The 17,025-nt window shown below is 39.3% G+C and overlaps 3 protein-coding genes and 1 pseudogene across 4 annotated transcripts; 3 read left to right on the top strand and 1 right to left on the bottom strand.

Moving 5' to 3' along the window:
* The first annotated feature begins 29 nt into the window (after positions 1-29).
* LOC113158316 (torsin-1A-like) lies at positions 30-2,675 on the top strand. The gene is made up of 5 exons (XM_026354136.1): positions 30-324; positions 880-1,145; positions 1,252-1,427; positions 1,804-1,931; positions 2,359-2,675. The coding sequence occupies exons 1-5, from the start codon at positions 144-146 to the stop codon at positions 2,601-2,603; spliced, it is 996 nt and encodes a 331-aa protein (XP_026209921.1). The 5' UTR covers positions 30-143; the 3' UTR covers positions 2,604-2,675.
* A 3,340-nt stretch (positions 2,676-6,015) lies between these two features.
* Positions 6,016-9,079, top strand: LOC113158319 (torsin-1A-like). Its single transcript, XM_026354138.1, has 5 exons — positions 6,016-6,312; positions 7,012-7,277; positions 7,384-7,559; positions 7,942-8,069; positions 8,177-9,079. The coding sequence occupies exons 1-5, from the start codon at positions 6,180-6,182 to the stop codon at positions 8,428-8,430; spliced, it is 957 nt and encodes a 318-aa protein (XP_026209923.1). The 5' UTR covers positions 6,016-6,179; the 3' UTR covers positions 8,431-9,079.
* Positions 9,080-9,900: 821 nt separating this feature from the next.
* On the bottom strand, positions 9,901-12,465 carry LOC113158498 (annotated as a pseudogene).
* Positions 12,466-12,946: 481 nt separating this feature from the next.
* tor1 (torsin family 1) lies at positions 12,947-15,898 on the top strand. Of its 2 annotated transcripts, none has more exons than XM_026354134.1 (5): positions 12,947-13,145; positions 14,252-14,517; positions 14,624-14,799; positions 15,176-15,303; positions 15,410-15,898. In XM_026354134.1, exons 1-5 carry the CDS (start codon positions 12,947-12,949, stop codon positions 15,652-15,654), a joined length of 1,014 nt encoding a protein of 337 aa, XP_026209919.1. In that variant the 3' UTR covers positions 15,655-15,898. The 2 variants fall into 2 exon arrangements, with proteins under 2 accessions (XP_026209919.1, XP_026209920.1); XM_026354135.1 differs by lacking the exon at positions 12,947-13,145 and adding an exon at positions 13,413-13,738.
* Positions 15,899-17,025: the final 1,127 nt, after the last annotated feature.

Genomic DNA, 17,025 nt, shown 5'->3' with positions numbered 1-17,025 from the left:
TAAACATTTCATGGGTTGCGTTAAACAGAACTTGCTGTGTGTCACGTGTTCATGACGTATGAGGAAGTACCGCGTTGTAAAGAAGCTAGCTGTGTATGCTAATGTCTGCTACAGTTAAGGTTGTTTAGCGCATAAATACGACGATGAAAACAACACGTTTATATTTGTTCTTAACCATTTTTTCGACAATCGCTTTGCTTGTGGACACGGATGAGTCCGTCACAGCAGCCGTTGTTATCGGAATCGGTGCAACTTTAGGCTGGACGATGTACAAATATTCTCATGAAAGTTGCGATTCGAGTTGGATATATTTCAATGCAACAGGTGAGCATGTGTAGGATGTTTGAACTGGGCTAAAGGTACAGACACATGTAAGCTTAGTTAAGTGTTTTCGCGTGCAGTCTGAAGGGGAATGAAGGTGGAGTGTTTTACACCTCAAATCGAAACCGACCTGGGAGCGTAAAGTTAAATAGGTTGTTTTCTTCCTTCAACATTAAACTCGGGTGAATTCCTGCAGGTAACTGTTAGTGATGCAAAGATCAAGAAGAGACACATTCTGTAGAGTTTCTGAATTTAACAAATATGAGGTGGAAACGGATTTATTTAGACTTCAGGGGTCCATGTTGTGAGTGGGCTTTGTTCTGTGGCATAACTCCACTCTGCTGTTTTCTCTGTTCTCAGTCATGTGTGTAGATGGTAGTCTACAAGTTTTACACTGTACCTGCTGGTAGACAGTGGTAAATGTACCGGTTGAACAACTGTGATTTTGTGTGGCACACAGCGGCAAGATGCAAATAGAATCGACTTATTGTATTTTTGTGTCATAAGTTAGGTGCTTGCAGTCACTAATCCTGTTCATTTTCTGCTGCGCTCTTCTAGCTTTGGAGGCTGATCTGGAAAGCAAACTGTTCGGACAGCACATTGCATCAAGCATCATCTTAAAAGCTGTGAACGGATTCATGAAAAATGAAAACCCACAGAAGCCCCTGGTGCTCTCTCTGCACGGTTCGACCGGAACAGGAAAGAACTTTGTTAGTAAGCTGATTGCTGAAAACATTTACAAGGAGGGAATGGACAGCAGGTTTGTTCATGTTTTCACATCTACTCTACACTTCCCTCATCCAAGTCAGTATCTTACCTACAAGGTACGAAGTACAGAGAAGAGCCTTCATTTTACTTCAACTAGAAACACAGTCACACTGTTATGTCCAGCCTTCTGTAGGAATAAAATATATCCTCCTCTCTCCTCAGTCTCAGTTACAACAGTGGATCAAAGGCAACGTCAGCAACTGTGAACGCTCCATGTTCATCTTTGACGAGATGGACAAGATGCATCCCGACTTAATCGACAGTATTAGGCCGTACCTGGAATACTATGACAAGTTGGATGGAGTTTCATATCGCAAAGCCATCTTCATCTTCCTCAGGTGAAAATCTGGTCTAATGTTGGTTGAAACTTATCCAATCAAGTGAACATTGTCAGAGTTTGTTGTTTACATGAAAAGTGACAGTTATGTCAAAAGCTAGAGAGAAGTTGAAACCTTGGTTCCAGTGCCAAGAAGTAAGTGTAACTATTCAATCCTCACAATGGGTGTGGTATGATTTTCTTTGGTTGAGACATTTTGATGAGGACACAACTGCAATCATTGCCTTTGCCACTCTTCCTATTCACCACAGGTTTGTCCAAAAACATATTGACTTGTACTGTGTATTTGTATGTGTTTGTGTTTTTTTGTTAAACAGAAAACCAATAAAATCCCAGGAACATTCTAACAAGTTTCATGTTTCTAATCATCCTCTTAGCAATTCTGGAGGGGAAAACATCACCCGGACAGCTTTAAATTTCTGGAAAGATGGACGAAAACGAGAAGAGATAGAGCTCAAAGACCTGGAAACAATGCTAACTCTGATAGTGTTCAATGACAATCAAGGTGAGTATAAACTACATAACATTTTATTGAGTTATTTCTTGACAGGCTTTCATCAGAAACATATATATATATATATTTGAACATCTGAGGGTATATATTTATATGTTTATATAGTTATGATTGTATACGTGTAAGTAAGTATGTATAGGCATACACATGGAGTATGTGCAGATGTTAACACAGGTTTGCACATTTATCCTGTATATTTTTATCTGTGACTTCTGACTTCTGTTCTTCATATCTACTTGTACTGTCTCACTATGTAAAAGGAAGCAGGTACATCAATGCATTTCATTGTACACTGTACTATGTACATTTGTGCATATGACAAATAAACTATCTTATCTATCTTATCTTATTTTATTGAGTTATGTCTTGATAGCCTTTGATCAGAAACTTTAACTACTTTCCTAATCTGATCCTGTAGGTGGCTTTTTTCGTGCAAGTTTGATTGACAAGAACCTGGTGGACTTCTTCGTCCCGTTCCTGCCGCTGGAGTTCAGTCACGTTGTCCAGTGTGCTCTGGCTGAGATGAGGGCCAGAAGACGAAAGCCAGACATGGACGTGGCAGACAAGGTGGCCAAAGATTTAGTGTATTTCCCTGAAACGGAAAGAGTGTTCTCCGTCAAAGGCTGCAAGACGATAGTGAGCAAGCTGGACTACTATACATAATGTCTGCATCTGACAGACGCTGTGCTCGATCACTGTGTGCACTTTTTATTAAAGGAAAAGGCTAAAGAAAAGGAATTCAGAGAGTTTCCTCTCCGATGTTGTGACTGTGAAGAGGATACGAGCAGGTTTACTCTAGTGTGCAGCCAGATGCATTTCTTATCGAACTGAGTTAATGATATATTACAAATCACCTGTTATATATGAGTAATATATTGTTGATATATTAGTTTCTATAGTTAAATGTTAAAATCTCCAGATGTAAATTTGCCTTATGGGATATGATGGCTGGAACTGCATTTGGACACTGTGCTTAGACTCAGGATAGTATTCCCACAACACAAATGGGCTTAATTTTGTTTTTACTTTTTCTTAAAGATTCTTAAAAATACATACAATTCAAAACCATATTTGGTTGATTGTCCGGTTCATTTTTGCTTCCACCCAGCTAAAAGACTTCTTTCAAAGCACAATACTGTTAAATGTTGTCCTTGAAGAGAAGGAAGTGAGAAGCCACAATAAAAAATGTCATGTAATATTTCTTACTACATCATTTGATGTTGATAAATGTTCTGGCTGTTGCTGGTTCTGAGACACTGTCACTTCACATCAAACCGTTAAATGTGCAACGTGGTGTCTGAAGAGCAGGGTGACTATTTAAAGAAACAGCTGACCTGAACATGTGTTGGTGCAGATCTTCTTACCACCAGAAACCAGAGAGGCCTTACTTGTTTGCTTTACACTGACCTGCTTTTATTTCTTTTAAATGTATTTGAAGGTATGGACAACATTTCAATGACTCTCATGTTGATGCGTGTATAGTTGGCATGATATCTAGTATAGAAAAGTTTATCATGGATCTTAGGATAGGCCAAAAGAATATAATGTATGTAGTAGCTACAAGAAAAAGAAATTGTGACACTAAATGGATATACTCGTATTTGTCAAATCCATATAGATTGTGCTGAATGGATGAGTGTGGTATACACACATACATCCAATGTGAACACACACGATGAATAATTAAAACACAAATTTGAGAATAAATGTTCTTGTAAAGTACAAATATTTTTAACTTCCACAAACTATTCTTTTCCTTTTAAGTCAAACATGTCGGTTAAAGCTTTTCTCGGTACATGTATACAAGCCTTTAGGTGGCAAATAAAATATTTGGACTAAGGATTATGTAATAATCAAATAACCTTCAAAGTGCAACATAAGTCCAAAGCTAAAGTAAAGAAAACAAACAGTGACATTAGGAGGCTGGTCTCACTCCCCACCCACAGAGGCTTCATGTAAAGCAATAATCTGAAATAAAAATAACCTTGTGTTTATAGTAAAGCTGAACCCTGGTGGTTCAAACTATGTCTGACTTTGATAGGCACTGCTTTTCATTGGACTTTTTATCTGATGTATTTGACACCTAAACAAAAAAAGGACAACGATCAAAAAGGTCTGGTGTCATATTAAGTTTATTTATATGAAATTTAACACAGTAATCACCCCGTTTGGATTTCCTTTGAGCCTTGTGTTTCAAAAGCGGTTGTGTTGCCAAATGCAGCATCAGGGATCTTCCTGGCAGTGCTGTGATCTGAAGCAACTTTGATTTCAAGTTGTAATCAACACTCCTCAAGTAAACTAAGTGTTAACAGAGGCCCAGTCTGTAGAAAGGTGTAGAGCAGGGGTCACTAACAGGCGGACCGCGGTCCGGATCCGGACCCAGAAGCTGTCCCATACGGACCCGGAGCTACAGACCAAACCGAATGTTTTGATTCCAAATCTAGCGGGACACCTTAATTATAACCGGCGTAGCTATTTCGATCTTTATGGTATTTATTTAGCGGTCACGAGAACTCATTGGCCAATTGAATGCAGTTTAAGCCATCCCACGTGACTTCACTTAGCCAATGAATTCTGTGGATCACAGGCGGTAAAATTAGAGACTCAACAGTAGATGAGAGAAAGTTTGAGGTTGGAAAGAAATTAATAAATAAAGATGGTGATAACAGAAACAGAGAGGAGAGATACAGACGACAGAGAGGAGAGATACAGACGACAGAGAGGAGAGATACAGACGACAGAGAGGAGAGATACAGACGACAGAGAGGAGAGAGATACAGACGACAGAGAGGAGAGATACAGACGACAGAGAGGAGAGATACAGACGACAGAGAGGAGAGAGATACAGACGACAGAGAGGAGAGATACAGACGACAGAGAGGAGAAATACAGACGACAGAGAGGAGAGATACAGACGACAGAGAGGAGAGATACAGACGACAGAGAGGAGAGAGACAGACGACAGAGAGGAGAGATACAGACGACAGAGAGGAGAGAGACAGACGACAGAGAGGAGAGAGACAGACGACAGAGAGGAGAGAGACAGACGACAGGGAGGAGAGATACAGACGACAGAGAGGAGAGAGACAGACGACAGAGAGGAGAGAGATACAGAGACAGAGAGGAGAGATACAGACGACAGAGAGGAGAGATACAGACGACAGAGAGGAGAGATACAGACGACAGAGAAGAGAGATACAGACGACAGAGAGGAGAGATACAGACGACAGAGAGGAGAGAGATACAGACGACAGAGAGGCAAAGTTGATAACGGGACGGTGAGACTGAAAAAGCAAGAGTTAAATATAAAAATGTCCAAAAATAGAAAAGTGGACATCAAAGAGTTTTTAATCCAGAATGAACAGACTCCTTTCTGTTCATATTACCACTGAACTAAACCAGTGTCTGATAGATCAGACTGTGGGTCTTATTAAAAGTGCCAATGTCAAACAGCATTATGAGACAAAACACAAAGGTTTTAAACACACATACCCACTCAAATCTGAAGTGCGATCATAGAAAGTTACTAGGGTCACAGCCCAGTATGACCAGTCCACCAGGATCTTGAGCCAAAAGCTCAGTTCGATGTTACATAACAATAAATTAGTCAAAAGGTTTTTCAATTGTACTGAATTAATTTGATCTGACAGTCAAGTATTGATTACATGCAGGCTACTTAATAATATATCGCAGTAAATAGTTAGACATTATAATCTTCTGGACCTTTGCTTCCAAAAAAACTTGTGTAATCGGACCTCTTTAAATTTTAGTTGAATACTAATATAGAGGTGAGGAGGGGTTCTTCTTCACTCCAAGGATGGGAAGGCAGAAGGTGGCCTTCAACTCTGGATGTGTGACATGAGCTTTCTTAAAACAGTCAGTCACTCTTAACATTGGAATTAAAATAAATAAGAGAAAATTAACAAATAAATGCTACTTTAGACGCTACTAATACACGCTGATTGTTAACAACAATGTATGTTTTGGGACAAATGTTTTATAACAAATAAAATAAAAATAGATTTAAAATCCATTTAAATATTCTGATTATCGCTATATGTAAATAACCTTTGAACTCTGACGTCATGACCATCTCAGCGTTCCTGTGTTGACTCGGACAGTTCACTTCACAGAGCGGGGACCACAGCGTTCACAGGCTGCCTGACTTCTTCTTTATTTTATTTTATTTATTGTTCTTTTTATTCCCTGAGCTCGATAAAGTGGTGGCATTTGTTCGAAATGAAACCGAGGAAGCGACACGTCCTGCTGTTGCAGATGTTTGGGATGACCGCTTTCTTAGCGAGCTACCTGGACGTTTTCTACCATTTTCACGAGTGCTGTCGACCCGAGTGGATTTCCTTCAACAGGACAGGTATCTCAGAGCTTTGGGGCTAATCCGTTAGCCACCACATTTGAGTCTTTCTAGGATTTCTTCACATGTTACAGCTTTAAACTAGCTAGTGTCAGCCGTTGGTTGAACGTTAGCTGATACGATGTGTGTGCTACATCCTAAACTCACGATATAAGTAGCTAAACTGTATAAACTCTCATTAGATCCATGTTATACATCCTCTGTATCACTTTAGCATCATTTTAACTCGCTAAACATTTCATGTGTGGGAGCGTAAAGTTAAATAGGTCGTTTTCTTCCTTCAACATTAAACTCGGGTGAATTCCTGCAGGTAACTGTTAGTGATGCAAAGATCAAGAAGAGACACATTCTTCAGAGTTTATGAATTTAACAATATGAGGTGGAAACGGATTTATTTAGACTTCAGGGGTCCATGTTGTGTGAGTGGGCTTTGTTCTGTGGCATAACTCCACTCTGCTGTTTTCTCTGTTCTCAGTCATGTGTGTAGATGGTAGTCTACAAGTTTTACACTGTACCTGCTGGTAGACAGTGGTAAATGTACCGGTTGAACAACTATGACACGCTGATTTTGTGTGGCACACAGCGGCAAGATGCAAATAGAATCGACTTAAGCCACTTAAGGTTGAAATTGTATTTTTGTGTCATAAGTTAGGTGCTTGCAGTCACTAATCCTGTTCATTTTCTGCTGCGCTCTTCTAGCTCTGGAGGCTGATCTGGAAAGCAAACTGTTCGGACAGCACATTGCGTCAAGCATCATCTTAAAAGCTGTGAACGGATTCATGAAAAATAAATACCCAAAGAAGCCCCTGGTGCTCTCTCTGCACGGTTCGACCGGAACAGGGAAGAACTTTGTTAGTAAGCTGATTGCTGAAAACATTTACAAGGAGGGAATGGAAAGCAGGTTTGTTCATGTTTTCACATCTACTCTACACTTCCCTCATCCAAGTCAGTATCTTACCTACAAGGTACGAAGTACAGAGAAGAGCCTTCATTTTACTTTAACTAGAAACACAGTCACACTGTTATGTCCAGCCTTCTGTAGGAATAAAATATATCCTCCCCTCTCCTCAGTCTCAGTTACAACAGTGGATCAAAGGCAACGTCAGCAAATGTGAACGCTCCATGTTCATCTTTGACGAGATGGACAAGATGCATCCCGACTTGATCGACAGTATTAAGCCACACCTGGAATACTATGACAAGTTGGATGGAGTTTCATATCGCAAAGCCATCTTCATCTTCCTCAGGTGAAAATCTGGTCTAATGTTGGTTGAAACTTATCCAATCAAGTGAACATTGTCAGAGCTGGTTGTTTACATGAGAAGGGACAGAAATGGTTGTGTCAAAAGCTAGAGAGAAGGTAAAACCTTGGTTCCAGTGCCAAGAAGTAAGTGTGACTATTCAATCTTCACAATGGGCGTGGTATGATTTTCTTTGGTTGAGACATTTTGATGAGGACACAACAGTAATCATTGCTTTTGCCGCTCTTCCTCTTCACCACAGATTTGTCCAAAAACATGTTGACTTGTACTGTGTATTTGTATGAGTTTGTGTTTTTTTGTTAAACAGAAGACCAATAAAATCCCAGGAACATTCTAACAAGTTTGATGTTTCTAATCATCCTCTTAGCAATGCTGGAGGTGACAGCATCACCCGGACAGCTTTAAATTTCTGGGAAGATGGACGAAAACGAGAAGAAATGGAGCTCAAAGACCTGGAAACAATGCTAACTCTGGCAGTGTTCAACAACAACCAAAGTGAGTATAAACTACATAACATTTTATTGAGGTATTTCTTGACAGGCTTTGATCAGAAACCTATATTTTTTTTATTTTTTAACTGCTTTCCTAATCTGATCCTGTAGGTGGCTTTTTTCATGCAAGTTTGATAGACAAGAACCTGGTGGACTTCTTCGTCCCGTTCCTGCCGCTGGAGTACAGTCACGTTGTCCAGTGTGCTCTGGCAGAGATGAAGGCTAGAAGACGAAAGCCAGACTGGGACGTGGCAGTTAAGTTGGTCAAGGTGGTCAAAGATTTAGTGTATTTCCCCAAAACGGAAAGAGTGTTCTCCGTCAAAGGCTGCAAGACCATAGTGAGCAAGTTGGACTACTATACATAATGTCTGCATCTGACGGACGCTGTGCTTGATCACTGTGTGCACTTTTTATTGAAGGAAAATGCTAAGGGGCTAATGTCCCTTTTTGTCCCACTACAATGAGAGTCTCCTAAGAGCCTTTTACTCTCTGAGGCATCTAGTCGGAGAAACTGTGGCATATCCAGTACATATGGATTACTGAACACCTGCCTTATTAATGATTTGTCACAATTGTTTTAAGATCTGCTGCGTTTTTGTTCTCTTATTCTACACATGTCCACTGTGCATATGAGGTCTCTAACAATCAGACCTTGGCCAGGGGGGAAGGACTGTATTCAAATGCAAAATGACACAATGAAGTTTCATTTTAAAATATTCACAAGATGTGTTTACTGTACTTTGCAGCCAGATGCATTTCTTATCGAATTGAGCTGCATTTGGACACTGTGCATAAACTCAGGATAGTATTCCCACAACACAAATGTGCTTAATTTTGTTTTTACTTCTTCTTAAAGTTTCTTAAAAATACATACAATTTAAAACCATATTTGGTTGATTGTCCGGTTCATTTTTGCTTCCACCCAGCTGAAAAATTTCTTTCAAAGCACAATACTGTTAAATTTTGTCCTTTAAGAGAAGGAAGTGAGAAGCCACAATAAAAAATGTCCTGTAACATTTCTTACTACATCATTTGATGAACTTTTGATAAATGTTCTGGCTGTTGCTGGTTCTGAGACACTGTCGCTTCAAATCAAACCAGTGAATGTGCAGCGTGCTGTCTGAAGAGCAGGGTGACTATTTAAAGAAACAGCTGACCTGAACATGTTTTGGTGCTTCTTACCACCAGAAACCAGAGAGACCTTACTTGTTTGCTTTACACTGACCTGCTTTTATTTTTCATATGTATTTGAAGGTATGGACAACATTTCAACTTCTCAGTTAATCTCAAGTTGATGTGTGTATAGTTGGCATGATATCTAGTATAGAAAAGTTTATCATGGATCTTGGGCTATGCCAAAAGAATATAATGTATGTAGTAGCTACAAGAAAAATAAATTGTGACACTAAATGGATATTTGTCAAATCAATATAGATTGTGCTGAGTGGATGAGTGTGGTGTACACACATATCCAATCTGAACACACACGATGAATAATTAAAACAAAAATCTGAGAATAAATGTTCTTGTAAAGTACAAATATTTTTAACTTCCACAAACTATTCTCTTCCTTTTAAGTCAAACATGTCGGTTAAAGCTTTTCTGGGTACGTGAACATAAGCCTTTAGGTGGCAAATAAAATATTTGTACTAAGGATTATGTAATAATCAAATAACCTGCAAAGTGTGCAAAGTGCAACATAAAGTCCAAAGCTAAAGTAAAGAACACAAACAGTGACATTAGGATGTTGGTCTCACTCCCCACCCACAGAGGCTTCATGTAAAGCAATAATCTGAAATAAAAATAACCTTGTGTTTATAGTAATAGCAGTTGTGTTGCCAAGTGCAGCATCAGGGATCTTCCTGGCAGTGCTGTGATCTGAAGCTAACTGCCTAAAGCAACTTTGATTTCAAGTTGTAATCACCACTCCTCAAGTAAAGTAAGAGTTAACCAGGCACAGTCTGTAGAAAGGTGTAGAGTCTTATACCAGCAGAACGGCATTGATGCAACTATCGTTCTCTGGGTTATTTGTCACCTGGGCATATTTACCTGCGAATTAAGACAAACATTTTTTAATTACATTAATATCACAATACACTAATACATGTAATATGTTTACTGTCACATCTGGAAAGAGTTGTTTTTAAAGTTGCCTTTATTATCAGTTTGGAGAAGACACTGACTTCCGAGCTATTTCCACCCCATGAGTTCCTTAACAAACATGAATAATTTGAAATCCAGATATAAATTTTGCCCAATTTATCCACAAATACACTGCAAAAGTTGTAGCATGAACATTTTGGATGTTTAGATTCTTATCACACTATATCATCAGAGAAGCATCTGATCCTTCCTAAATTACAATTTGTGAGTTAACTGATACATTTCCTACACTGCTTATCCTTTCAATAGCCTTTTTTCCTAGCCTGGAAAGATAGTTTAATATATAAAAAAAGCCCTCCGTAAAGCTAGAACTTCATATTACTCCTCATTAATAGAGGCAAATAAGAACAACCCCAGGTTTCTTTTCAGCACTGTAGCCAGGCTGACAAAGAGTCATAGCTCTGTTGAGCCTATTCTCTTAACTCTAAGCAGCAATGATTTCATGAATTTCTTTACAAATAAAATCATAACTATTAGAGAAAAAACGAATAAGATCCTCCCTGCATACAGATGATATCCAGCTATACTTATCTATGAAACCAGGAGAAACTAATTAATTAGTTAAACTTCAAGCGTGCTTAAAAGATTTAAAGGCCTGGATTTCCTCCAATTTCCTTCTCCTAAATCCAGACAAGACAGAGGTTTTTTTATTTGGACCTAAAAATCTCAGAGACACTATGTCTAATCACGTTCTCACTCTTGATGACTTAGTATTGGCCTCAAGTAATACTGTAAGAAATCTTGGAGTTATCTTTGACCAGGATATCTCCTTCACTTCATACATCAAAGATATCTCTAAAACTGCCTTTTTTCACCTGAGAAACATTGGTAAAATTAAGAGCATCCTGTCCCAAAGTGATGCTGAAAAACTAGTCCATGCATTTGTTACCTCCAGACTGGACTATTGTAATTCCTTATTAATAGTTTGTCCCAATAACTCATTAAAAAGCCTCCAGTTAATGCAGAATCCTGCAGCCAGAGTTCTGACTGGACTTAGCAAGAGAGATCATATTTCTCCAACGTTAGCTTCTCTCCATTGGCTCCCTGTAAAATCCAGAATTTAATTTAAAATTCTTCTCCTAACTTATAAATCCCTTAATAATCAGGCTCCATCTTATCTTAAAGACCTCATAGTTCCATATTTTCCAAGCAGAACTCTCCTAGAGTTTCCAGATGTAGAATGGGAGGCAGAGCCTTTAGCTACCAAGCCCCTCTCCTGTGGAACCAGCTCCCAGTTCAGGTTCTGGAGGCAGACACCGTCTCTACATTTAAGACTAGACTTAAAACTTTCCTTTTTTATAAAGCTTATAGTTAGAGATGGATCAGGTGACTCTGAACCATCTCTTAGTTATGCTGATATAGGTTATTCTGCTGGGGGACCTCTACTGATAAACTGAGCTCCTCTCCTCTCTCCTTTCTCCTGTATCAATGCAAGTCCACTATTGCACATCATTAACTTTGTGTCTTCTCTCTCCTGTAGTTGTGTTTCCTCCTCTCTGTCTCCCTCTCTCTCTGTGCTTTTCTGCAGGTATCCTCGGCCTGGAGCTGTACATCTCCAGAATCCAGTTGACCTGCCCAATGTTGTTGCTGCTTGTTGTTGTCTTTATTGCCTGCTGTTCTTTTCTCTCTTCTCTTTCCACTCACTCAACCGGTTGAGGCAGATGGCCGCCCACTATGAGCCTGGTTCTGCTGGAGGTTTCTTTCTCTAAAGGGGAGTTTTTCCTCTCCACTGTTGCCTAAAGCTTGCTCAAATGGGATTTGTCTCTATCATTTTTTGTATAATTATTCTCTGTAAGGTCTTAAACCTTGCACTGTAAAGTGCTTTGAGATAACTTCTGTTGTGAATTGGCACTATACAAAAAAACAGAATTGAAATTGATTTGAATTTAAAAAAAGGAAAAGTGGATTTATTGTTTACACTAGTATTTTTAGATCGTTCCCAAAAGTGGGAATGAACGGATTTTTGCAGTGCGTGCAAATTTACTAACCAGTGGTTTTATGGTTTCACACACAGACTCAAGCACTCACCCCAGACGACCTTTCCTCCTTGTGTGACCAGGCCCAGCTCGCTGACATTGATCTCTATTACTTCCTTTTGTGATGACTCCTAGAGTGGTGTAGAGAGGTGAGGAGGGGTTTTTCTTCACTCCAGGGATGGGAAGGCAGAAGGTGGCCTTCAACTCTGGATGTGTGACATGAGCTTTCTTAAAACGCAAACAATCAGTCACTCTTAACATTGGAATTAAAAGAAATAAGAGAAAATTAACAAATAAATGCTACTTTATTGTTAGGTTAATAACTCTGACTAACTTTGTGTCCCTACATAAATAGGGGAAAGGGCAAACAAGTTGTGTCAGACCTGAATGTTTGATGATCCTCTATTGATTTAGTCATGACTACTTTTTTTTCTTTTTCACTTTTATCTAATACACCCTGCTGATTGTTAAGAACAATTTATGTTTTTGGAAAAAGGTTTTATAAGAAATAAAATAAAAATAGATTTAAAGTCTATTTAAATATTCTGATTATCGCTATTTGTAAATAACCTTTGAACTCTGACGTCATGACCATCTCAGCGTTCCTGTGTTGACTCGGACAGTTCACTTCACAGAGCGGGGACCACAGCGTTCACAGGCTGCCTGACTTCTTCTTTATTTTTATTTTATTTATTGTTCTTTTTATTCCCTGAGCTCGATAAAGTGGTGGCATTTGTTCGAAATGAAACCGAGGAAGCGACACGTCCTGCTGCTGTGGATGTTAGTCTGCTCCGGGATGACGGAGGCTATCGAGCCCATTAGCACGACCATAGCGGTCGGGATGGCTGCGACTCTGACCGCTTTCTTAGCGAGCTACCAGAACATTTTCTACTATTTTCACGAGTGCTGTCGACCCGAGTGGATTTCCTTCAACAGGACAGGTATCTCAGAGCTTTGGGGCTAATCCGTTAGCCACCACATTTGAGTCTTTCTAGGACTTTCTTCACATGTTACAGCTTTAAACTAGCTAGTGTCAGCCGTTGGTTGAACGTTAGCTGATACGATGTGTGTGCTACATCCTAAACTCACGATATAAGTAGCTAAACTGTATAAACTCTCATTAGAATCCATGTTATACATCCTCTGTATCACTTTAGCATCATTTTTAACTCGCTAAACATTTCATGGGTTGCGTTGAACAGAACTTGCTGTGTGTCACGTGTTCATGACGTATGAGGAAGTACCGCGTTGTAAAGAAGCTAACTGTTCACTGTATGCTAGCTAAATTCTGCTACAGATAAGGTTGTTTAGCGCATAAATACGATTAATGTGTAGGATTAAACGCTGTCGACGATGAAAACAACACGTTTATATTTGTTCTTAACCATTTTTTCGACAATCGCTTTGCTTGTGGACACGTTTGAGCCCGTCACGACAGCCGTTGTTATCGGAATCGGTGCAACTTTAGGCCGGACGATCTACAATTATTTACATGAAAGTTGCGATTCGAAATGGATATATTTCAATGCAACAGGTGAGCATGTGTAGGATGTTTGAACTGGGATAAAGGTACAGACACATGTAAGCTTAGTTAAGTGTTTTCGCGTGCAGTCTGAAGGGGAATGAAGGTGGAGTGTTTTACACCTCAAATCGAAACCGACCTGGGAGCGTAAAGTTAAATAGGTTGTTTTCTTCCTTCAACATTAAACTCGGGTGAATTCCTGCAGGTAACTGTTAGTGATGCAAAGATCAAGAAGAGACACATTCTGTAGAGTTTCTGAATTTAACAAATATGAGGTGGAAACGGATTTATTTAGACTTCAGGGGTCCATATTGTGTGAGTGGGCTTTGTTCTGTGGCATAACTCCACTCTGCTGTTTTCTCTGTTCTCAGTCATGTGTGTAGATGGTAGTCTACAAGTTTTACACTGTACCTGCTGGTAGACAGTGGTAAATGTGCCACTTAAGGGTAAAATATTGTATTTTTGTGTCATAAGTTAGGTGCTTGCAGTCACTAATCCTGTAAATATTCTGCTGCGCTCTTCTAGCTTTGGAGGCTGATCTGGAAAGCAAACTGTTCGGACAGCACATTGCGTCACGCATCATCTTAAAAGCTGTGAACGGATTCATGAAAAATGAAAACCCAAAGAAGCCCCTGGTGCTCTCTCTGCACGGTTGGACCGGAACAGGGAAGAACTTTGTTAGTAAGCTGATTGCTGAAAACATTTACAAGGAGGGAATGGACAGCAGCTTTGTTCATGTTTTCACATCTACTCTACACTTCCCTCATCCAAGTCAGTATCTTACCTACAAGGTACGAAGTACAGAGAAGAGCCTTCATTTTACTTCAACTAGAAACACAGTCACACTGTTATGTCCAGCCTTCTGTAGGAATAAAATATATCCTCCTCTCTCCTCAGTCTCAGTTACAACAGTGGATCAAAGGCAACGTCAGCAACTGTGAACGCTCCATGTTCATCTTTGACGAGATGGACAAGATGCATCCCGGCTTGATCGACAGTATTAAGCCGTACCTGGACTACTATGACAAGTTGGATGGAGTTTCATATCGCAAAGCCATCTTCATCTTCCTCAGGTGAAAATCTGGTCTAATGTTGGTTGAAACTTGTCCAATCAAGTGAACATTGTCAGAGCTGGTTGTTTACATGAAAAGTGACAGTTGTGTCAAAAGCTAGAGAGAAGTTGAAACCTTGGTTCCAGTGCCAAGAAGTAAGTGTAACTATTCAATCCTCACAATGGGCGTGGTATGATTTTCTTTGGTTGAGACATTTTGGTGAGGACACAACTGCAATCATTGCTTTTGCCACTCTTCCTCTTCACCACAGATTTGTCCAAAAACATGTTGACTTGTACTGTGTATTTGTATGTGTTTGTGTTTTTTTGTTAAACAGAAGACCAATAAAATCCCAGGAACGTTCTAACAAGTTTCATGTTTCTAATCATCCTCTTAGCAATGCTGGAGGTGACAGCATCATCCAGACAGCTTTAAATTTCTGGAAAGATGGACGAAAACGAGAAGAGATGGAGCTCAAAGACCTTGAAACAATGCTAACTCTGGCAGTGTTCAACAACAACCAAAGTGAGTATAAACTACATAACATTTTATTGAGCTATTTCTTGACAGCCTTTGATCAGAAACATATTTTTTAAATTTTTTTAACTACTTTCGTAATCTGATCCTACAGGTGGCTTTTTTCATGCAAGTTTGATAGACAAGAACCTGGTGGACTTCTTTGTCCCGTTCCTGCCGCTGGAGTACAGTCACGTTGTCCAGTGTGCTCTGGCTGAGATGAGGGCCAGAGGACGAAAGCCAGACTGGGGCGTGGCAGACAAGGTGGCCAAAGATTTAGTGTATTTCCCCAAAACGGAAGGAGTGTTCTCCGTCAAAGGCTGCAAGACCATAGTGAGCAAGTTGGACTACTATACATAATGTCAGCATCTGACAGACGCTGTGATCGATCACTGTGTGCACTTTTTATTAAAGGAAAATGCTAAAGAAAAGAAAAATGCCTTTTAAAAAGGAAAGGAATTCAAACTGACTGGACTCTTTGGATATTTCCTGTCAGATGTTGTGACTGTGAAGAGGATACGAGCAGGTCCTTTTCCAATGTTGTATCTAGCTTACACTGAATGAATGGGCTGATAGAAGTACACATGCAGCAAGTTGAATGGGGGAAAAAAAATAAGGTGCTAATGTCCCTTTTTGTCCCACTACAATAAGAGTCTCAGACGTTGATTTCCTAAGAGCCTTTTACTCTCTGAGGCATCTAGTCGGAGAAACTGTGGCATATCCAGTACATATGGATTACTGAACACCTGCCTTATTGATTTGTCACCACTGATTTAAGATCTGCTGCGTTTTTGTTCTCTTACTTTACACATGTCCACTGTGCATATGAGGTCTCTAACAATCAGACCTTGGCCAGGGGGCAAGGACTGTATTCAAATGCAAAATGACACAATGAAGTTTCATTTTAAAATATTCATGTGTTTACTGTACTGTGCAGCCAGATGCATTTCTTATCGAACTGAGTTAATGATATATTACAAATCAAAAGTTATATATGAGTAATATATTGTTGATATATTAGTTTCTACACTTAAATGTTAAAATCTCCAGATGTAAATTTGCCTTATGGGATATGATGACTGGAGCTGCATTTGGACACTGTGCTTAGACTCAGGATAGTATTCCCACAACACAAATGTGCTTAATTTTGTTTTTGTTTTTTTGTTTTGTTTTAAAGATTCTTAAAAATACATACAATTTAAAACCATATTTGGTTGATTGTCCGGTTCATTTTTGCTTCCACCCAGCTAAGGATATAATGTAGCTACAAGAAAAAGAAATTGTGACACTAAATGGATATACTCGTATTTGTCAAATCCATATAGATTGTGCTGAATGGATGAGTGTGGTGTACACACATATCCAATCTGAACAAACACAATGAATAATAAAAAAACAAATCTGAGAATAAATGTTCTTGTAAAGTACAAATATTTTTAACTTCCACAAACTATTCTCTTCCTTTTAAGTCAAACATGTCGGTTAAAGCTTTTCTCGGTACATGTATACAAGCCTTTAGGTGGCAAATGAATATTTGGACTAAGGATTATGTAATAATCAAATAACCTTCAAAGTGTAAGATAAAGTCCAAAGCTAAAGTAAAGAAAACAAACAGTGACATTAGGAGGCTGGTCTCACTCCCCACCCACAGAGGCTTCATGTAAAGCAATAATCTGAAATAAAAATAACCTTGTGTTTATAGTAAAGCTGAACCCTGGTGGTTCAAACTAT

The sequence above is a fragment of the Anabas testudineus genome, chromosome 12, assembly GCF_900324465.2.
Source record: "Anabas testudineus chromosome 12, fAnaTes1.2, whole genome shotgun sequence".
In the NCBI taxonomy this organism is placed as follows: Eukaryota; Metazoa; Chordata; class Actinopteri; order Anabantiformes; family Anabantidae; genus Anabas; species Anabas testudineus.
This window is presented reverse-complemented; position numbering and strand designations above follow the sequence as displayed.